Source organism: Setaria viridis, chromosome 4 (genome assembly GCF_005286985.2).
Source record: "Setaria viridis chromosome 4, Setaria_viridis_v4.0, whole genome shotgun sequence".
In the NCBI taxonomy this organism is placed as follows: domain Eukaryota; kingdom Viridiplantae; phylum Streptophyta; class Magnoliopsida; order Poales; family Poaceae; genus Setaria; species Setaria viridis.
Genome location: NC_048266.2, coordinates 30,797,168 through 30,820,136, shown reverse-complemented (window position 1 = coordinate 30,820,136; position 22,969 = coordinate 30,797,168). Strand labels below are relative to the sequence as shown.

At 51.4% G+C, this 22,969-nt stretch overlaps 3 protein-coding genes across 3 annotated transcripts; all 3 read right to left on the bottom strand.

Annotated features, from left to right (window-relative positions):
* Positions 1-2,039: 2,039 nt before the first annotated feature.
* Positions 2,040-4,028, bottom strand: LOC117851481 (transcription factor IBH1-like 1). Its single transcript, XM_034733306.2, has 2 exons — positions 3,149-4,028; positions 2,040-2,478 (listed from the first exon to the last, which is right to left on the bottom strand). The coding sequence occupies exons 1-2, from the start codon at positions 3,741-3,743 to the stop codon at positions 2,384-2,386; spliced, it is 690 nt and encodes a 229-aa protein (XP_034589197.1). The 5' UTR covers positions 3,744-4,028; the 3' UTR covers positions 2,040-2,383.
* Positions 4,029-11,384: 7,356 nt separating this feature from the next.
* LOC117853076 (G-type lectin S-receptor-like serine/threonine-protein kinase LECRK1) lies at positions 11,385-14,781 on the bottom strand. Its single transcript, XM_034735441.2, has one exon. The coding sequence runs from the start codon at positions 14,018-14,020 to the stop codon at positions 11,486-11,488; it is 2,535 nt and encodes an 844-aa protein (XP_034591332.1). The 5' UTR covers positions 14,021-14,781; the 3' UTR covers positions 11,385-11,485.
* Positions 14,782-14,935: 154 nt separating this feature from the next.
* On the bottom strand, positions 14,936-17,898 carry LOC117853077 (uncharacterized). The gene is made up of 2 exons (XM_034735442.2): positions 17,665-17,898; positions 14,936-16,242 (listed from the first exon to the last, which is right to left on the bottom strand). Exon 2 carries the CDS (start codon positions 16,212-16,214, stop codon positions 15,180-15,182), a length of 1,035 nt encoding a protein of 344 aa, XP_034591333.1. The 5' UTR covers positions 16,215-16,242; positions 17,665-17,898; the 3' UTR covers positions 14,936-15,179.
* Positions 17,899-22,969: the final 5,071 nt, after the last annotated feature.

Sequence of the window (22,969 nt, the reverse complement as noted above, 5' to 3'; positions counted from 1 at the left end):
CTTTCCATTTGTCTCCAGTCTCCGTCCACCCTATGTCAAACTTGTTATGCATGCAGCAAATAGTCTAAGAATAATAGAGTATAATTTTGTTTTAGAAAAAACCGAATGTACTACGACTGAATTTGGATGACCTGTGATCTTTGGATCCACATGTGTCAGTAGCACATTGGGATTGAGGCTCTGCGTGTGCAACATCCTCGGAGTTCCAAAATTTTTAGTCAGAGGTCGAACTCCTAGTTCGTCCGTGGACTTGCCCGTGTCAACTGTCAGCCCATGGCCATGGGTAAGCGACTAAGCTCTACGCTGAAGATTTCTTTATCTTCTAAGACATTTATAACGTCTAGCTTGTACAAACGATCAGGGGATTGGAGCCTGCAAAAACTATTGATTCCATACCCAGAGCCCGTTCGTTTCAGCTTATAAACCGACTGAAAAGTTAAAACGGCTGATTTGTTATGAGAGAAAAATATTGTTTGGTGACTGATAAGCATCCCAGTTTTTGAAGGGATTGTATCCTTTATTCGATTGGTAGACCTTTTCTTTCTGCTGTTGCAAGGAACCAAGGATGAAAATGTGTAACAAGACGTTACTGTAGCTCATACCTGACACGCACGTGCGTGTCTGATGTATAAATGTACGTAGACGGAGGAGCCCCACATGCACAGTACATACACGCTGTCTGCGTGTGAATTGTTGTAATGTTGTCTGAATATGATAGTCTTTGTATGAAACTGCCCCCCGGATCTTTCGTACAACCTCTCATATCTCCATGCATACAGGTACAGGCAAGCATGTGGTGCCTGTGAAAATTATTAATCCAGAGGTAATTTCCATGCTGTTTTATCCGTGTATATATCATGTAAATGGCCGTGCCGTGCAGCCCCTGATGACGGCGACCGGCGAGCATGGCGACGCAACTGACGGCGAGCGTTCAGGCGTTCAGCTTCCTGGCCCCAGCCATTCCAGAGCAAAGTGCAGGAACACCATGGCCGGGGCTGGCAATGGCGGCGGAGAGACGGAGGAGTAAGGAGGGGGCACGGCAGGGGGAGATCCCGCGCTGGCGCTGGGTAGGGGGCGGAGGATCTTGAGGAGGATGAGGAGTCCATTCGCGACCCGGTGGCAGCCGTCGCCGTCGCCGGACTGGGAGGGGACAACAGCCGTGGGGAATAATTGCGCGGGGGACTATTTTGCTAAAATTCGCGATCCTTGTAGGGGTATTTGTGTAAATATTCTGATCGCGATCCATTTTAGGGGTTTTAGTCGGATCGCGATTATTGGTCGCGATGGGGCTTTCTGCATAAAGTCGAATCGCCGCCGCCGTGCCATGGCCGGCTTCCCCGAGCACCCCGAAGCGCCGGCTTGGCACCCAGTGCGACTCCACTTCATGATACGCCCAGCTAGACTCCATCTCCAACCGATCCCCCATCCGCACTCAAAATGAAGAGAGAGGAGACGGGGAGAGATGGGGTGTCCGGCGGCGGCGGCGGCGGCCATGGCCAAGGTCCAATCCAATCCAAGCGGAGTGCTGTGACACGACGCAGTCCGTGCCGCATGACTTCAGCACCACTGCGGAGGCCCTGGCCCTCGGCCGACCTCTGATTTGGCAACTGATGGAACCATAACAGAAGATGAAAGGGCGGCTCACAAGGCCACGCGCATCGCGCAGCGTTGGAGTCGGATGCCACCCACGCCGAGCTGGCATGCGCAACGAGAAGCTGCTCGCGATCAAGGCGACGTCGAGCTGGAGGGGAGCACTGGAGCATGGAGCTTGCGCGGGATGCAGGGCAGGTTACGTAAGGTTGTTTCAGTTCACACTTCACAGCCCGTCTTTACTGAATGGAAGCATACAGATTTACTGACGAAGTTAAGCATATATAGCCAGTGGTTGGTTGCTTGGATCGATTCATGCCTTGTGAATACCGGCTATTTTCTAGCAGATTTGTTTTCATCGACATTACGGCACTGCATCATTCTACGTGCAATGTAAAACCAACATTGCTGAAATATTGTCCAAACTCTGCAAAAGCTATAGTGAACAATGCTGAAAAATAAGTGAACTTCAACGTAAACCACGCATGCATAAAGGATTCATGCAAACATTGCCCACTGATCAATGACCTTTTAGCTGTTTTCCTCTCTGTTTTCTTCCATTTTTTTTTTTGGGCAATGAGTGGCCACAAGTGAGACTAAATTGGCGCCCATTCCTCTGTTGATCTACAATAGCATGTCTCTTTCCTCCACGTACAACAGTAGCTGTCTAGCTAGCTACCTTACAAAGTCCCCACACTCATCTCCCAATAATGAAGCAAGGCAAGCTCCTGATCAATTCTTGACCACTAGCACGAGCTCAGAGATCCGCCTTCTGATCACCGTCAGATCACCATCAGGCCATGATCTTTTTTGAAATGCACATTTCTTCTCCATCTTCTGATGAAGCAGGAATCACTATATGATTCTCCCATACTTTGAGCAGGATCCCTGCATATGCCAAGTCACTGAACAAGTTAATACGCTTGTTTGTTTGAACTTATCTGAGAATTGATTGTCTGAGAATCTGGATTTTCTAAGAATCTGTTGTCAAGAGAATCTGTTGACTGATAAGTTTGGAGTCCGAGAATTGATTGTCTGAGAATTTGGATTTTCTAAGAATCTGTTGTCAAGAGAATCTGTTGGCTGGATAAGCTTGGAGTTTGGCAACCCTGATTATTTGTAGTTGATTATCTATTCTGAGTGTAAAATGACATCTATGCCCATGTGGCTGATGATAGCTCTTTTGATTCATGAGTATGAGTAGAAGATGATTTTGATAATATTTTTTAAGCTTGTAAAACACAAATTTTGATAACATAATTAGTAATACAGCCAAGTCATTAACTCCAAAAAAATGAATTGAAGTCACAGGAATCCATCTCTGCGGTCTTGCTCTTCGGCCTCCCTGTTTGCCATCTACACGGCCTTGAACCACAGAAACGCCTGAAATTACAAGTCAGCAACAACCAGGAGCTGCAATACGAGGCACGGCGTATGTGGATACGTATGGAGGTCGGGATGCCGGTGAAGACGAAGACGGCCACCGCCGCGGCGCTTAGACCGGGCTTTTAATTTGATCTAGAAAATGCATCGTCACAAGCAAAGCACGTGAATATACCGGAGGGAGGTGGATCTCTGGCTCTCTGCACGGCCGCCGAGACGCGGCGGAGCACGTCGACCTGGGCGCGCAGGTGGACGACGTAGTCCATGGCCTCACGGAGCAGCGCGGCCTCGTCCCTGGCGCCGCTCCCTCCGGGAATCACCTTCCTGAGCGCCATGGTCCTCCTCCTCACCAGCCTCCTCGCGACGTCGCTGCTCGTCACCACCGCCGCCGCCGCACTACTACCAGCAGCAGCGCAGCACCCTCTCCTCATCCTCTTCGCGCCGACGCACCTCCTCACCACCCTCCTGCACCTACTCCTCCTCGCCTTGCAAGCGCCGGGGCTGCTGCTGCCGGAAGAGACTGCACCCGCCGCCGCCGCCGCCGCCAGGATGGCCTTGGGCCACCTCGCGCGTCCGCCGCCGGCCGCCGCGCCGCGCGCCGCCGCCATGGCCACGTCGGCGGAGCACTTGACGGCGCGCCTCCGCTCCTGGATGCTCATGGCGTCGAAGGAGCACGCATCCGCGCGCGCCCGGAGGCCCAGGAGCAGGTTCTTGAGCAGGTCTCGCTTGAACGCCATGGCGCCTTTGCTCGCGCTGCTAGGGCCTCGCATGTTTCTTGGCTGGCTTTAACGCCTGAGGAAAGGGATGCAATGCAAGAAATGCTGCTGCTCTGAACGCTGATAGCTAGACTGATGGTAGCAGGAGAAGAGCTCCCATGGCTGTCATATACGTGCGCGCGCCACGGCGCCCGGGCATGTCGTCGTCGCGCGCGTCGTGTGGCCGGCCTCGCTGGAACACGGCATGTGTGGCTGGGAGCCGAGACACATGCGCATAATCTCCCGTGGATGCATGCATGGTGTTAGGCTAACCTCTGCGATCGTCGAAGCGGAACATGCTCCCCCTTGTTTAATAGCCGCTGTCGGAGAATCGGACTAGATACATGAACCACAAGATCAATGTGTCGTAATTCGTAAACACGACCATCTATCACCGGCCAACCAAATCCGCAGTACAGTGATGGGTAACATGCGTGAAACTGCTGGTCACGCATGTCTGTCTGGATGTAATCCTGACATGTAAGAGTCTGCTGTGTCAACAAGGTGATGCGTACGCGTGCATGTGCGCAAATCGACCCCATGGCCGCGAGAGGCTTTCCATCGATCGCTGTGGCTCGGTGTCATGGTCAGGCGAGATTACGGGCGCGCGCGCTGGCGGGGAGGAGGCCGGCCTGGGCGGTGGGCGCTGGAGGGATCGGACAAGGCGCACATGGCTGCACATGTCGCGTCGGCGCGCGCTGGCCGGGCACTTGGCACTTGGCAGCGCCCGCCGGCCGCCGAGGGGGAGGGCCGGATGGGGATGTGGTTGACGTGCATGTGACCGGCTCTGCCCAGTCGCACGGCGCAGATGCTCTCATCCAGCTACTAGCCCCTGGCCGGCGTGTGTATCGTCATCACCATTCACCATCATCTCTCTCTCTCTCTCTCTCTCTACGCATTGGCAATTTAGAGGATGCATTGGCAAGTTCACCACACGTTATTAGTAAGCTTGTTAACATCAGCATGGTAATATCCTTTTTTTTTTGCTACAGAGAAAGATTTGATCGGCCGGCATGGTAACTGATTTGGGCGTAGCGTATGTGGAATAATGGGGATGCGGATGGTAGCTCCGGGCCGGAAAGTTCCTGGAAACAAGGTGCGATGATGGCGGCCGGCGGCGGTCCGCTCCCTTTTCTTCAATCGCGGCGTGCCCCGAGAAAGGCAGGCAGATCGCTGGCGCTCACATGGATGCATGCAACTTTGCCCTCCCGATCCGTCAGTGTGCATGTAAACGCGCCAGCGCGTTGCCTCTCCCTCTTCAGTTGAGAGCTCCTGTGGCTCTGAATACCTGATCGGCAACTTTGTTCCTTGCTGTTTTTTAAAAAAAAAAACTTTGTTCCTTGCTAAGCTAATCAAGATGGCATTGTTAACCTGCAGGGCTCTTGGCTCGTTCCCGACTTTTTTTTTTTTTTAGCCCTTTTTACGAAAGATTCTTACAAATATGCTCCTGGCGGAATCAATTCCAAAAATGGACCCTTAGCTTGACGCCATCCACGCTGGCGCCAAGCTTACACGTCTCGGCGCCAGCCACCCTGACGCCAAGGTCCATGCGCAGCTGCTGACGCGGACGCCAACGTGGCGGGGGCTTGGCGCCATCCATCATGGCGCCAAGCCTTGGCGCCGTGGATCTTGGCACCAAGCTTGGCGCCGTAGATCTTGGCGCCGAGCTATCTACCCCGTACCTCTTCGCGTTTCGAACTAAACAAGTATAATTATTCCAAGGAGTGTGCAACAAACTAAACTGTGGTTCAACTGGTTAGGAGGTGGGCTTCTTGTCTCCAACATGGGGGTTTGAACCCAGGTCTCCAAAATATGAAGCCCACCTCCTAACCAGTTGAACCACAACTTAGTTTGTTGCACACTCCTCGGAATAATTATACTTGTTTAGTTCGAAACGCAAAGGGGTACGGGGTAGATAGCTCGGCACCAAGATCTACAGCGCCAAGTTTGGCGCCATGATGGATGGCGCCAAGCCCCCGCCACATCGGCACCCACGTCAGCAGCTGCGCATAGACCTTGGCGCTAGGATGGCTGGCGCCGAGATGTTGTAGCTTGGCGCCAGCGTGGGTGGCGCCAAGCTAAGGGTCCATTTTTGGAATTGGTTCCGCCAGGGATCTATTTGCAAGAATCTTTCGAAAAAGGCTAAAATAACAAAAAAAGTCGGCTGGTTCATTTTGGCACGTGGTAATAATCTTATTCTATTGCTACTACATAGTTTATCACTGTTAAAGAACACAGTAGTGACGCGCATCCATTACGCACGCCACTAGCTTATCCTGCATCACATCGGACCATCAAAGTCGACATGACATCTACTATTATACACTCCTTTGCCGTCTCCGGACAATGATCGATATCCTTGTCATCAAAATTAAATTTGCACCATCATGACCGCATTAAAATAATGCAAGAAAGGCGTAGAGCTAGCGTAGTATACTGGATACACACGAGATGGCGATGGTCCCGTATACGTCGTCGTATACGGTATACCATGACAGCGAGTACGTGTACGGCGGAGACGGAGCACGAGTACAGAGCACACAGGGGCAGCGCGTGCTGGATCGCGTATTATTGTACCCCGGCTGGGCCAGAAGGTGGTGCCATGCGGAATACGGCCCAGCGTTCACGTGTCCGCGCGCCAGCAGGCAGCAGCCAGCCGCATGCGGCAGAGGTGGCCGTGGTCACACCCCACCACATGTGGGGATGGCCAAGGCCTCGCTCGTCGTCCCCTGACGTGACTCCACTCGCCAAGGCTGCTACCGTACCGCTCGCTTGGCCGCATGTTCTCTCATCGCTTTTGCATTGCAGCTTGTGTGTGTGTGTGTGCGCGCGGCGGGGGGGGGGGGGGGGGGGGGGGGGGGGGGGGGGGGGGGGTAATTCGTAGGCATCGTCGAACGAGTGCCGCAGTACGAACTTTTTCTTTACATTGCATCGTGTTGATGCGAATCTTGGTTGCTCAATTGAGATGACGCAGCTTGCATTATTTTACCGGCGGCCGCGCGTGCCACTTGGGATGTTTTCAAGGAACAGGTATGCTTATAATTCTTTCCATGGAACTAGTGTCCAAAACCCTAATCACTTGATCGGCTCCGGCTAAACGCCGCCGCACTGGTATTTTCCCTGAAACACGGGGGCAGTTCATCTTGTCTCCGGCGGCTCTCCGTGCTCCACGTAATTTGTGGCGGCATGCTGTTGGATCTCTCCCGCATGGTGCTCGTTCGATTGTGCCATTACCAATGTACCGTGTAAAAACGACGCTTGCATGTCTTCGGCTCTTCGCCGTTGCCGGCCGTGCTGCCGCACTAGTCCGCGTGGCCTTTTAACTCGTCCGACGTCCCAGTCAAGACGGATGGTCGCTGCGAAGTGCGAACCAAGCACTCGGGCTAGTAAGATTTCTTCGCGGTAGAAACTATTTTTATTTTTATTAGGGCGTCTCCAATAAGTAGGTGTTGAGCCAGTGAAATCAATATTTTAAGCAATGAACAGTGTAAAGACATCGCAGCTAGCTTTTGGTGAAGAGCTAAGATCGCACATCTCCCGATGCTCTCCTCTCTCACTGCACGAGCCTCAAGGTGCTCTCTTAGGCTAACTTACTTTTCTTTCTCTTTCTCATAAACTAGCAACTATCTCAAACTGTTGGAGAAGCCCTTAAGATTCGAGTTCTCGATTCGGCACATCGGCATGGATACTCGTATCTAGATTTGTTTTAGGATTTAACAGCACCATTCTTCCAGTGGTAAGTGAGGGAGGCAACAGTGGTGACTACATCAATCTCGAGAATCCACCAGCTCATTCTTTCAGATGTACTCATAGTTCTATGAATGTATTTGTAAAATTGACTATGTATATATGTAAGAGTCTGCATCTGTACCGTATTTCGATGGATGATAGCTAAGAGAACAATCATATCTAAATATCATCTTTTTTTTTTTGCAAATCTCTTCTGCCCGACAAAACTTCTGCTAGTCGTTTTTTAAGAAAATCTTGTAAATGTATGTTCCTTTTTACATCTGACACATCTCAGTAGCTTACTAGACCTAATTAATTATTAGAGTCGTTCAACAAAAGAACTTAACACGCATGAGTATACCAATTTTTTGAAATTTTCTTTGCTACCGTTCATATTTTTTTAGTATCTGTAACTAACAATGATTATTGTATTATAATTTATACATTTATACACCCTTGAATATTTCTTAAACGTTCAATGTTATTATGAAAACAATGAAACAATATATTCAAAATGTTGAAAATTGATTTTTCCAAACAAAAAATAATTAAAATGTACACTTATTGAATCATATTTTGTTGCATTTATTCCTATAACTATAGTGGTTCAAATGGAATAAAAATGGGATCATGATTTGAAGGGAAAAAACATTTTAAGTTTGAGATTCAAAATAATGTACTCCCTCCATCCCAAAATATAGCTACTTCAAGAGTTTTTTAAGACATATTAAGGATGTAGATTAAAAGTCTACATTGCTCCCTCATTAAAATAATTATACCTTTCCTATTTAATTGTGATAGGCTTGCATGCTGCATACCATAATTGATTTGCATGCATGAAGGGTATTTTAGACCTCTTATGTCAAATAAGTCACTTGGGAACTAAAAAATAGCTATACTATGGTACAAATTTTGAATGCTAGAAGTAGCTATATTTTGGGACGGAGGTAGTATTTACCTACCAATCTCCCCATGAATCAAATTGTGCAAATGATAGGTTGCCTTGTTCCCCACCTCATCTCAGCGATTGTTTGTTATAACACTAATTTGAAATAGATGTAACCTCAAATTTTGTGGGAGATGGATAGAAATTTCGAGATACTGAATGTAGAAACAACCATCCTAACAGCAACATACTCTCTAGTTTTTCAACCCAAAATTATCATAGTAGCCTCATCCCCCATTCTCTTCCTTCAGTTTCTTTTCTTCTTCCTCTTCCTCCTTTAGAATTTTTTCTCTCTCCTCGAGTGGGGCCTCCCTGAGATTTATCCTTGGACCCATGGAAAGAGAACTTTCACAACACGCGGTACTATTATAATACTAATATACTAATAGTATTTATTATGTTATTTTAGTAACTATTTAAATAATAAAGATTTTAAAAATACCTGGTGACGCACCCCAAGCCATATCCCTTAATTTCAAGGGAATCCAGCCACTAATTATTAATGATGACACTACCAATTATTTTTGTCATTATGGACTGTTGGACACTATTCACCCCTTGTCAATTTGCCACCGCAGTCCACCTATTTTCTTCAAAATCTTAGGAGACGCTAGGAACCGAAGTTTATCGTACATGTACACGTACTCATCTTCATGAATACGCACACGTAATCTTACTTTTATGAGCATCTCTACACATAACCGACAGATCTCAATATTGGTGAATTCACCACATGCATCTTACTGTTAATGGACATGTCACCTACTACTGAAAAATAACACCATTTAAATTCTGAAATAATCTAGAAAAATACGAGCATGTAGTCTACCATTCATTTCTTTCATACATTACCCTTACCTAAAGCGGTACTTCTCCTAACGATTGCTAGTAGTAGCAGTGGTGCTGGTACAAACCCCCGCGTCTCTTCAGACTGTTGGTTTTGTTTCGTTGGTTTTGTTTCGTGCTTCAAAAGTGCAACAGTCCTTCGTGTGTGCCTGTGCCGCCCGACAAGTTGGTAACTCTCGGTTCTGTGCCCGCGTGCCTTCAAATCTTTGATCACCTGGCATCTTAGTACTCTCTTCGTTCCGAATTGTAGATCGTTTTATAAATATTATTATACATCTAGATAAGTTAAAACAACCTAAATTTGGAATGGAGGGAGTAATTCTTCACAAAAATTATAATCTGAAGATGGTTAGTTACAGTTCTGATGATACGCAGTTCATGATCAGCTGACGTATTTTGCAGATCCGTGCACCGTTCCTGTATGGTGCAGGACTGAATGCGGATCACAAAGCTACGCGACTCTTTCAAGGGAAACTCTGCGTCCTAGATTCCTAGTTTCCATGCCGCGAGTTGAATGCGCAGCACTGAAGCTTGTTCACCTGAACATTTCTTCTTCTGTACTTCTCGTGCACCTTTGAGACTTGAGAGTCTCCGAGCGTTAGCAATCTGAATATTTCAATACAGCTCTGGCTTGAGATGCAGTTACTGATTAGTTGATGTTCCTTTTTTTGGCTGCTGTTCGCTTCGTTGCCTGCTCGTGCAAATCCTTATTGCTCCTTTTCTAAACAGTTCAACTCTTTTCAGGTTCTTCTTTGCCTGCAGGAATTATGTCAGGAATATCCAATGATGGGCCAGTATTGTGCGTAGTGTACCGGTTCCCAGCCCATGCAGAGCCCAAGGCAGCAGCACTGCAGCAGTCAGCAGACAAGGAGTACAAAGGAAGGAAGGGAGGCAAGACGGCAAGAACGATAGCATCGAACAGAATATTCAGAACCAAGTCATCATGGTGAACTAGTCGTTTCTGGCGTTCAGACTCAGGGTGTACACTTGTTACCGTCAAACAATTGGCGCGGCGCCTAGGACCCGGTACGCTTGGTTTCCTCCGTGCCGTCCACCACCACTAAGGGCACCCGAACTCACCATGTCGTGAAGACCATGCCGCACGACGCCACCGCGCCCACTCCCGCGTGCTCCGCCGTCGCCATGGCGGACGAGACGACGAAGCGCTCGGCGGTCACCGTCGCGCTGCTCGTGCTGGCGTGCTGCCGCCTCGCCCTCGACTTCTCCAGGCTCTCCCCGCCGCCGTTGTCGCTGGCGCGCGAGGAAGACCACGACGATCCCGCGGCGCGCCGCGTGGAGCCGGTGGGGTACCTGGCCTCCGTGGCGTCCTCGGTCCTCGCGGCGTACGTCGCCGCCTCGACCTCGGCCTCGGCCTCCGCCACGCGCCGCGGCTGGCGGCGCCGGCTCTCCGCCGGTGCCCTGCTCGCGGAGGCGCGGCGCACGTGGGCCCGACCCGCGGCGACGGCGCTGTACGTCGAGCTGCTCACGGCGGCCATGGCGTCGCTCCTGCACACGCTCGGGGCGCTCCTGGCCGCGATCGGTGGCGGCGGCGGCGGGAGCGCGGCCGTGGGGCTCGTGGCGGCGTCCGGGTCGGTGGCGCTCGTGGGGTGGCTCGGCCCGGTGCTGTTCGCGCACTCGGACATCGCCTGCAGGATGAGCCTCGTCGTCGCCGCCGTGGAGGACGGGTACGCGGGCGCCGCGGCGGTGCGCAGGGCCGAGGCGCTCGTCGCCGGGCGCAGGGCGCGCGGCGTCGTCGTTGGTTTGGTGGCCGGCGCGATCGAGCAGGCGCCCGCGTGGCTCTGCGGGGACGGCGCGCCGGCGCTTGTGCTCGCGCCGGCGGTTCTCGCGGCGAAGATTGCCGCGTGCTGCGCGTGCGCGGCGTTCTACTACGACTGTAGGAGGCGGCACGACATGGTCAGTAGCAGATTGAAGCTTGAAGGGGTGACGAAATCTTGCCAGATGGATGGTTGCGACATGGCAGATGAAAGTGAGGTTGAGGAATTTGGGAGTGCCTTCGAGTGCTTCCGGTTGACATAGATCGGCAAGCGAATTTGAAATGTTTTTGCGGCTGTGCAGTTTTCCCGGTTCAGCAGCTATGGTCTAAAAGCACTGCTGAACATTGAAACAATAGAATCTAAGAATCAAAAGAGTAAGAATTTTGGTTGAATGTACATGTGCTTAACTGTTGATCTCCATAACAAACTATAATTTGTACACAAATCCCAAACACTGCGCTTCATTCTTTCTTTTCAGCGATCGGAATCAACGGCGAGGACTCCAGGTAACAACCGGGAGGGTCCGGCAACACCTCAGCCTCCACTGCGCCCTCCAGCATCTGCACCACCTGGTGCATGGTCGGCCGGAGCGCCGGGTTGGGCTCCATGCACCAGAACGCCACGCGCGCGTACCTCTCCACCCTCCCCAAATCCTCCCCGGCGTCGTCGTCGTCGCCCCCAAGCATCATCTCGGTCCTCCGCGCGCCCACCAGCTGCCCCGCCCACCCGAACAGCGTCACCGTCTCGTCCCCTGCGCCCCGCGCGTCCGGCACCGGCTCCTGGCACCTCCGGCAGCAGACCATCTCCAGAAGCACGACGCCGAAGCTGTACACGTCGGCCTTGGTGTCCACGCGCGCCTCGCCGCGGAGCCACTCCGGCGCGATGTACCCCCTGGTCCCCCTCACGTTCGTCACCGTCGCGTGCACCCGCTCCCCGCCGAGGAGCTTGGAGATGCCGAAATCGGTGATCCGGGGGACGCCCTCGCCGTCGAGGAGGATGTTGTCGGGCTTGATGTCGCAGTGGATGATCGGGGACGCGCACCCGTCGTGGAGGTACTCGATCCCACGGGCGACGCCGAGCGCGGCCTCGGCGCGCCACCGCCACGGCGGCCGCCGCGCCGCGCCGGGCTTGAAGAGCGCGCCGCGGAGCGAGCCTCCCGGCATGAACTCCAGCACCAGCATCCGGTGCCGGCCTTCCTTGCAGTACCCGAGCATGCCGACGAGGTTTCGATGGTGGATCTGCCCCAGAGACTGCACCTCGTTCGCGAACTCACGCTCGCTGTACTCGTTCGAGGGGACGAGCCTCTTCACCGCGATGTGCTGCGTCGCCGTCGTCGTCCGGGGAGATCTCAGCTCGCCCTGGTACACCTTGCCGAAGCTTCCTCTGCCCAGAAGCTTCTCAAAGCCGTTGGTGGCACGGTAGAGCTCCTTCCAGCTGAAGGCTCTGACGCCCAGCAGCCGCTGCCTCGCCGTGTTCTTCTTGTTGATGTGGTGCTGCGCCAGGAGCCCGCCGATGGCTGCCAGCGATAGGAACGCCAAGCAGCCGGTGATCATCCTGTAGTGCAGTACGGCTCGCGTTCCCGACGCGGCGGCGGCGGCGGGAGGCTTGGTCGTCCTCACCTTGATCAGCGCCTTGGTCGCGGCGTCGCTCGCCTGCCGGCCGTTCGTCAGCGCTGCCATCTCGACGCACTTTGTGCCGCCGGTGATCAGCGCGGCGGCGCAGAAGCAGTCGTTGAGGCAGTAGTCCCGGCACTGCTCCTCCGTGGCTGGCGCGAGCTTCTTGTAGTGCAATGACGTCTCCCAGGTGGTGTTGGGCATCTCGACAAGCGCGAACGCGGACGGGTCGTCGTAGTCCTCCCCGCCGCAGCTTGGCGGCGGGAATTCCGGCGCGCAGCCGGTGTCCCGGTGCTGCGGGTCGATGTGGGTGTACCCGCTCGGGCACTCGCAGCTGAGCCGGTCCTTGGTCTCGACGCAGTAAGACCCCGGCCCGCACATGCCCTGCAGGTTGGAGGTCCTCCGGCTGCAGCCGTTGCTGGGGAACGCGCCGGAGATGGTCCACGACGCGTTCCCGCCTCTGGCGTTCTTCGGTCGGACGTAGACACGGACGATGCCGTCGGGGTCCATCCTCGCGAACTGGTAATACTTGCCGACGGTGGAGCTGGGTATGGGCGGGGCGAGGTTCTGGACGGTGCCGTTGCGGAGGGTGTAGTACAGGCGGCCGGGCTCGTCGAAGGAGACGACCGTGCCGCCGCCGCCGCCGCCGTTGGTGTACGCCTGCCAGTACGCGTTTGTTGGGTCGTTGCCGACGAGGAGGTCCACGTATAGGACGACGTTGTCGTCCGCCTGGACGCCGAGGCTGAACCGCCCGGTGGTGAACTCCGCGTCGGCGCGCTTGGACACGAGCTTCCCGGTGGCGCCGGCGTCCCAGGCGACGGACTGGTCCGACAGGAGCGTGTCCCTCGGGTGCTCGAAGCTCCGCCACAGCACGCCGCCGCCGTCCGCGAGGAGCCGGAGGTCGCCGGAGTCGAGCAGCGCGAGGACCGACGCGCGCTTCGCGCTGGAGTTTACGGGCGGTGACCACAGCACGGTGTTGCTCCCGTTGGCGCCGTCCTCGAGCGCGAGCTGCCCGGCCGGCGTGACGCTGAGCGCGGACCGCGCCGTGGCGAGCGGCGTCGCGCCGGTGTCCGCCTTCTTGGCGAACCACACCACGGACTGCGGCGGCGGGGCGGGGGAGGAGCTGCTGCTGCCGTTGGCGGCGCCGTCGGCGAGGCGGAGCCACGTGGCGAGGATGAACTGCGTGGGGTCGGAGTCGAGCGCGCGGAAGCCGAACGCGAAGACGCCCGACGGGCTGGTGATGTACCCCGGCGGCGCCAGGGCCGCCCCGGCCGCCAGGTTGGTGCTCTGCGCCGCGGCCGCCGGCGAGCGCTGCTGGCGCGGTAGGACGAGAAGGCAGAGAGCGAGGCAGAGAGCCCCTCGACATGGTGATGCCATGACCATGATCGGTCGATATCGATCCTTTCAGAATCTTCTAGAGACACAACGTCGTCGGTTAACTTCCTTTGAAGGAGGAGGTGGTAAATGTGGTATAGATGTTCCCGAATGGTTGGAACGAAGTTACAAGTCGAAAAGGGGATTTCATTAGAAACAGCAGAAATGATTATCGGAACAAAGTTGCAACTAGAAAACGAAGCTGGGAATTCCACAAGACATAATGCAGGAAACAAAAAGGTAGAAAAGAACTTTAGGAGCTGAAAACGACTGAAAAGTAAGAAAATCTTTGAAACATGATGACTAGTGTGGTGTACTGTGCTGTGGCAGCTGGTCATCAGTTGCAGACGGCGGCTACTTCAACTCCGGCGACCAGTCGACGCCGGAGTCAGGTTTCGCACTGGCCTGATTCGCGCACAGGAATGGCTGAACAGATGGACGCACCAGGAGAGCCATCGGCGCCGGTGTTGCCGCCAGGCAGACGCATGGCCACCTTTATCCGGGTCGGTGGCACGGGCGCATTGGTCGTGCAGTTTGGCCTGCGACGAGGTCAGTAAGCAGTCGGTGAACAAAACAATTGTTAAGTGGGTTGTACAGACTACAGAGCACAGTGGCGTGATGCGGTGAACGCCGTTTTGAGGCGGTGACCGGGCCTCGCTAGTTGTCACGAGTCCGTGGAATCCAGGGACGTCGTCAAAGGCGCATGAATAAAGGTTACACATAGAGCTCTCACATAAAGCCGTTAGTTGTACTGCAATGGAGCAAAACATTAGCCTAAACACAAGCGCGAGCACATACCTCAGCAGAGAACAAAGAAATTTCTGAGAGCATTCCCAAAATTCAAATCATGCGACAGTTCACAATTGCTTGCCTATTTGCTGAATTGTGTGCTATTAGCAAGTTTTTAGCATGCAATTAGCCATCTTCAACTTCAAGCATGGTAAAAAGTTTTAAGCAATCGAAAGCCAGCAGGTACAAAACACGGTTCAGTTCCTAGACGGTAGACCAACTGGCCCTAACAGGCTAATACAATCTACAAATGACAAAGCCCTCGGTCAGCCCATCCAGCATTCAAATTCTCAGGCAAAGCAACAGAACTTCGACGGTTTCTTTTTCTCCTTCACATCCAATTACCACAAGAACTCTTACTGATAAAAATGGTACTCATTTAAAGTTCCCCAAGGTAGATCTGCTTGTCGCTGCCGCAGGACCCAATGATCGGCTCGGTGGGGTGGAAAGCAGTCTCGTTGACCGAACCGTTGTGCCCAGGAAGCTTGTACAGGATCCGCCTCGATGTCGTGTCCCAGATGTAGACCATGCGGTCAGCGCTCCCAGCAGTGACCTTGCGGTTATCTGGTGACCAGCTGCACTTCAACAGGTTCTTCTCAAAGTTGTGCTGGTGGCCTGTAAGGGTCTTGATGTTCCGGTTCTCTGGAGCGTAAGGGCGCAGATCCCAGATCTTGAGCTCATTGTCCATTGCGTTGGTCAGGAGGTAAGAGCCATCAGGACTAAGCTGCATTCCAGTGATCATGTCCTGATGTCCTTTGAGATACTCTGTCACTTCATTCTTGCGAAGATCCCACCACTTGACGTCATTGTCCAGGCCACCGGTGAATACCTTATCTGCTGCCTCCGAGAAGCTAACGGCTGTGATCTGGTATTTGTCAGGGAGAGTTTGAATTGCACCTCTCTGACGCAAGTCCCACAGCTTTGCAGTACCGTCATCTGAACCGCTCACAACAAGAGGCGGCCACTTGCGTGCTGGGCAACATGAGTTGACAAACGACGAGTGCTCAGCCATCTTCTTAACTTGCTTGCCAGTCTCAACATCCCACACCCTCACAGTCTTGTCAGGACTTGCGGAGATTATCTGGGTCCCATCGGTAGTCCACTGAAGGTCAAGAATAGCATTCTTGTGCCCTCTCAGTACCATGAAGTTCTTGCACTCACCGTGGACATACCATAAGAAGATATCCTTGTCATGGGAACCTGATGCTATCACGGTTCCAGCAGGGTTGAACTTCATGCAGTAGATAGCACTCTGGTGGCCTGTAAGTAGCATTATTGGTGCCTCCAGACTGGATGTGCGTTGCTTTCCACCAGGCCCAAGGGCCTGATTTGGATGCTGTTGAACATTAGCCAGCTCCATCCCTGGCCTTGGGGCTGCAAGAGCCAAAGAATTGTTGCCTGGAGCAGAGAACATCTTGCCGTTTATAGAAAGGATCAAGTTCCTGTGGCAAAGAAAATTATAAGATGTCTGCAAGAATTGCATACCACGTCACAGCCATAGACCAATATAGAAATGTATGCATGCATGAAAACAACAACCGAAAAATATTAGCATCAACCTTCAACCCTCGTTTTATAACCACAAGTACAATGTCACAGCTAACTCTCTCTTGTTGTCTACAAATCAGAATGGATTCCAGAAATAACTGAAGTGAAGTGCCCCACCTCAATATATTCAGATAATAAAATAAACATACCAAATGCATAACAGTAGTTCAGCAGTACAGATTAAGCCAAAATATTTGTCATATGTGAAACTTAACTAACAATAGAAGAAGTCAGTTTAGATTAGCATAAATACTCCAGTCATGTTATGGGTTGTATATGGTGAACCAAAACTTTGATCATAGTACATATTGAACCTATGGAGATGGAATGGATAAATTTTTCACAAAAGTTAGTTTCGTAATCATATTATTTTGCTATACTTTGCAAATATATTACACTAGAAGTCAGTAGTGGAAGTTGTGTTTCTGGGAACTTGTCCACGGCAAAAACCCCACTTTATTGTGACTGAAGGGGTTAATTATATACCAAACTGAACATATAAGAGGACGATCAGGAGAAATTCACAGGTATACAAGGGGCACAAACAAATGCATATATGAGGCTCAATCATGTACTGTAAGCCTGAGGCCCACAAATGTGTTGCATTATAATTACAGGAAGACATCACAAGGTCAGAGCTTTTCTCTTAGTGATGGTTTACCCCTGATCTGTTGACTCTTATTCAGGCGCAACTATGCAGCATCAGCTGCTTGGTTGGAACTGGAATGGCTTCTAGTCTAGCAGTTGGCAAAGATCCAGTATGCGTGGACCTAAATAAGAGCTGGGGAGCTAAAACACGTGTGGGCTGTAGCCTCAATCCTCATGGCCATGGAGCATAACCTTTGAGCTATTGCTCACAGAGGAGCCTAGAGCAGCTAATTGTCCTTGATGTTGCAAATGAAATTATAAACAAAACTAAAAAGCATTAACATGGCTGCATGGAATTTCTCATACATGTGAATGTGTAGAACAAAATGAACTGTAATGCACTTGCAGGAATTGAATTTTATCAACAACTATCTTGCATCCTAGAACCATAATTACACTCAAACGGATTACCCCTGGGCATACTGGGGTGGTGGTAGGAACAAATCCGAACAAAGCAGCTAGTACAATCAACCATAAGAACAAGACCATTAAATGTAGATTGCTAGGTTTTCGTTTGCTAAAAGAAATCTACTCCCCTAATCCCAGCACCCCTCATTCTTCTCTTCTTCAATGTCCTAACATCAAAATCCAGCAAAAACTACGGGACTAGACGCATCTCCCTCCGTACTCGATACCAGAAAACAACGAAGCGAGGTTATAGCTCATACCAGGAAGCCCTAGGTTGCTGCTGCCCAGTGCACGAGAACCACGCGCACCTCTGCCGTTGCCCGGAGGAGGGTGTGGTGCGGTGCGGAGAGCTCGGAGGAGGTGTCGCGGCCTCGCGCGTGTGGCGGCGGGAGAAGCCGGATTCGCCGATCCGGCCGGAGGGCGAGAGAGCTGGAGCCGAGGGGAGGCGGCGCTGTCGGGAGTGTAGACGACTCGGGAACTTCAGGGTCAGGCTCTCTGGAGCAGAGTTGGGCCGCCGTATGCTCTCCTTTTTTCGAGGGAGAAGTTGGGCCGTATGCTCGAGATCTGTGTGGGCAGAAAAGGAGGAAATAAAGTAACTGGGCCGTATGCGGACTGAGTCCGCATTTTCTCCCAAGATCCTGCCACCTCGTGCTTTCAAAACCGGACACAAGATCCCCCTCAACCCGATTACATCCTAGTTTTGTCCTACGTAGCGCCACGTCATCTATCACATGTGGCAAACTGCTCTATGGATCGAAACATGTGAAATATGGCCGAGCTTCTTTAAGTAGTTTCAATATTCCAAAATATGCTACAGCAGCGTACCTTCAATGATCCCGCTAGCTCACAGGCTCGGGGGTAAGCGTCAATTACTACTCGGAATATCTCTAATAGCTCAGCTAGTTTCCAAGCTTGGGGCTAACCACCAAATAACTACTCAACATGGCTTCTACGGCTCACCTGGCGCATAAGCTCGGGGGTTGGATGCAGCAATACAACTCGGATAATGACTTGCGTGAAGACTAAAGATCCTCGGATTGATTATTTAATCATTCCAAGGCTTGGGGGCTAATAAGCTACACCCAACAATTGATTTTTTCAAGATGAAGAAAGAAGATTTAAGATTTTATTGACCCTTAGTCTGATTCTTCTATTCAACCTAAGGTTCAGGGGCTAATCCATATGGAGTGCGACTTCCGCCACCCTCCATATCACATTCCAAAGATGAAGATTACAAAATCAAGATGATCAAGGGCTTGAGCGCACCGTAACCTCATGGCAGCTTTGAAGAACTTTGAAGATTCAGCCAGACAAAGTACTCAAGAAGTACTAAACTACTCGGCGAGGATCTGAAAAGTACTCGAAGACTGCTGCATTCGACTATGAAGCGCTCGGGGGCTTGTCAGGGATCCCAGTACCCACAAGGAAGAAAGAAGACGGACTCCTACTAGAATTCCTCTGTAATCTTAGTAGGACTCATACCATGTAATCCTGTTAGGTTTCTTACTTGTAACCGACTAGTAATCTCGCCCCTGGAGTATATAAAGGAGGGCAGGGATCCCTAGATCGGTAGGCGAAGACCTCATAGAACCACAACAGAGGACCAAATCCTCAACACCAAACAACACCCAAGCGCAGGGCGTAATATACAACACCCCAAACAGGACGTAGGGTATTACGCTACTCTGGCAGCCCGAACCTGTATAAATTCGTGTCTTGTGTCCTTGCTTTTACCTTCGAGTTCCAGATCCGATGATCCCCTACGAACCAATCTACTACCTCGGGATACCCCTCCATATGTTGTCGGATATAAAAATACCGGCACACATGTCAGCCTCTGTAATCATCGTCTCCCTCCCTCTTTCTCAGTTGCCGCCCAGGCCGCGGACTCCCCAGGCGGAGCTCCACGGTGAACGCCGCAACTGCGCCCACCCCATCAAGGTCGGGGTTCCTATCCGCTTCTAGCACTCGACGTAGTCCTGTGATGAGCCATGGATGCTGCCGACATCGCAGCTTGCCGCCTCACCTCGCAAGCATTCCTTGCCACGTCCACCTCTGCGCCAGTGACTGTGCGCGCCACCGCTACGCTGAGGGCGAGTCGGGGCCCCACTTTTCGGGTGACCCCTAGGAACCTCTAGCAGTCACATCACTCAGTCGCTCATCCGGGCGCACCTCCGCTCCCTAGCGCTCAACGCGGCTGATGGGATGGGTTCCCAGATGACGCGATGTGGATGTTCGTGAGCCTAATGACTGCACCTTACCAGCAAGGAGGCCATGGCGGCACGGCGCTGGCTCGCCAGTGCAACGAATCCAGTCGCCACCGGCTCCAGAGCCAAAGAGCAATTAATCAAATCAGCTTGATGTCAGCAACGATGAGGACCAAACTGCATCGTGTCCGCTAACTTGCCACGGTGATAGCTAGATTGAGCACCGCAAAGGACCTAAATCAAGAAGCTTAATGAGCACCTACATCAAATTGAGCCTCTCAGGGACAAAATTGAGTACTCTACGACCAAATTAAGAAGCTTAATTGTTCAATCAATCGATCCAACATGCCTACACATAGCACGGTTCTCGCTACCAAGATAGCCGTGTCCGCCTGCTAGCCGCGGCCCCTGCCCTAGGCTACGCTCGCAGTCTCAGTGGATGTCACCTGTGCTACGCTCGCCGTGGCTGCCGCTATCATGGCCGATTGGCCCGTTGATCCGTGCTGCACTTGTTTTTAGCCACCTCCTGGGCCGAGTCGAAGCATGCCGACAGCAGATCGGGCAGCGCCGCCGCCAACCCCGAACCTTCTCCAATATTGCGGCTATGCTTGCTTGCTCCCGGGGTCAGGTCCGTCGGGCAAAGCCCGGCAGAGGGTGGAGCGAGGCTATTTCTTCTTCTTCTTATTATTATTATTGACATGTCAGCGAAAATGCATCCACATGTCAATACCGCCGCCATGTCAGTGCCACATAGGATAAAACCGGACTATAATCGGATAAGGGAGGGCAGTTGTCCGATTTTAGGAGCACGAGGAGCTAGAATAGATGGTTTTCGAGTCTTGGGAGGAAATACAAACTTAGCCCATTATCCAGGGGGGTAAATAGGACTTTTTCCTATTACTTATTAGTTATTAGACTTGTGCGAGTGACTCAATCGCTATACGCGTACATGAACGTCCCAAACTCCCGGAGAAACATCAGTATCCACACCTATTTTAGCCAGCTCATGTGCAGCAACATTACAAATACAATTACAATACTGGACGTTACATGAAAGAAGGCATGATCTCTAATTTCTAGAGAAAAATAAATTAGATCAACCTAGAAGGAGCTAGATGATTTTTCATTAAGAAGAAGAAATAGGCACCCCAATTCGAGCTGGAGGAGATTCAAACCTGGGTGGTTAGAGTGCACGCTAGAGCTAGGCTCACTTCCATCTTTACTTCCTAGAGGATAACCGCCAGAGCTGAGGCATCTACTTCTTTATTCTAAAGTGCTTGTACCAAAACCTTACCTATGCATTGATTTAATAAGCATGTGTTCGTTACATGAGAAGAAAAGGAATGGGAACATGGGATGTGAGACAATCCTATATTTTTTTGATAATGTTTGATTCAGAGATATATGGGATGGAATCATCATAAAAGAAGGAATGGATCTTAAGGGGGCTAGAGAAGCTCTAGCCCCGCTACTGCCCAATATCTCTATTAGAATCAAAGGAGGAAGATGAGGAGAAGAGAAAAGGAAGAAGAAGAAGAAAAGGTGGAGATGGAGGAGGAGGAAGAAGCAAGCCACTCTAGATCTTAAACTTGTTTCCGCAAATGTTAGAAGGGGTGGGGGTATGCCCCTACATGCAGGACGAGCTTGCTCCCTCAAAACGAGCGGACAGACTCACCCCACTTCGACGGAAGAGGTACAGCCTCCCTCACTCGTTGCATGTAGTTCCACTGCGCAAGAGCGTTACTAATGACATTACCTTCTTTTGCCGCAATAAACAGCCCGGAGTTGTATCTAATGACCCATGTTAGAAAAAGTATAATTCTAGTTTTTTTAGACATATTAGTGGGGGCGTGAAAGGACCTTCATACCCTTATTTGTTGGCCGTATGCAATTAGTTTTGGCATGCACATCAAATCCGACCACTTAATTAGTATGCAATTAGTTTTGGCATGCACATAAAATCCGACCACTTAATTAGACAGGTAGTTACGATTCCATTCCTATAATTGCACTCTTGTGAGATTTTTTTAAAAAATGTAAGAATTGCATTTTTCATGGGATAAAGCTAGGAAGTACGTCACATCCTCCAAAATTTTCTTTCAGTTTTTGTGCTCATAATCGGTTTGCATGGAAAACATGAAAAATGTACATGTGCATTTCGTAGAGGGATGGATCACTGAAGCTCACATCAATGATTAAGAAAATCGGATAAACATCACTGCTATAGTGATGGTATGTAACAAAGCATTTAGCATACTTCAGTATATAGTATATGGTATTATATTGTGAGCACACGTACAACACCACAAATATGTCAAACAATACTTCTCCCTCCGTTCCAAATTGTTGGTCGTTTTAGCTTTTCTAGATAGTATCTATGCACCTAGAAAAGTCAAAATATGCATAATAATATCTATACATTTAGAAAAATAAAAAACGATCTACAATTTGGAACGGATGGAGTACATTAGCCGGTTAATCTGCTCCCAGCATTTGCACATTGCATTGTGTAGTGGAAACACGCGAATCAGTATCCGCATGTGGACAACGACACATGCATACGTGCGTAAGTGGCAACTTATTTAGTATTAGTAGTAGTAGACTAGTAGTACGACACGTGAGTATAGCTAACCAAAAACCACACGCACTCATGTTGCATGTGCAGGCTCAAGCTCAGGTTCAGGCAGTCAGGAAAGAGGCAGGCATACATGTGATGGAGCTGGTGGAGATGTTAAAAGGATTGTCGAAATAGCAGTTGCACTTTGTGAAGCCTAGAAGGTTCGGCTTCGGAAAGGTGGTGATGGGGCTGCTGGCGCTGAGCTTTACAAGATAGAGAACCAGAAGGATGCGACGGTTATAAAACTCGGGAAAAGCTTGTTTGAAAGCACGTTTGTTACTGAAGCTGGCTGGGCACGGAGATTGGGAGAGGGTGCTGGCGCAGGAGTCGGAGACGGTGTCGGCGCAGGAGTTGGCGTCGGTGCAGGTGTAGGTGCCGGGGTTGGGACAGGAGTTGGAGCCGGTGTTGGCACGGGCGTCGGTGCAGGAGTAGTGCCGGCGTTGGGACGGTAGTCGGCGCAGGAGTTGGAGCTGGCGTTGGCACGGGCGTCGGCGCAGGCGTTGGAGCCGGTGCCTGGGCCTTGACAGAAGTCGCGAGAACGAGAGCCATGGCGAGGCACAGGAGCGCAGGGGAAGCCATGGACTTGGAGGCCATTGCTTGCTGATCGATCAATGTGGATGCTAGCAGTTCTCAACCGGTGCCTGCTTCAATGGGCAGCGACCATGCAAGTATTTATAGCCCAGCGGGGCATGCAACCACAGGGCGCGATCTTATCGGCAAGCAAGACCAACTTGCTGTTGC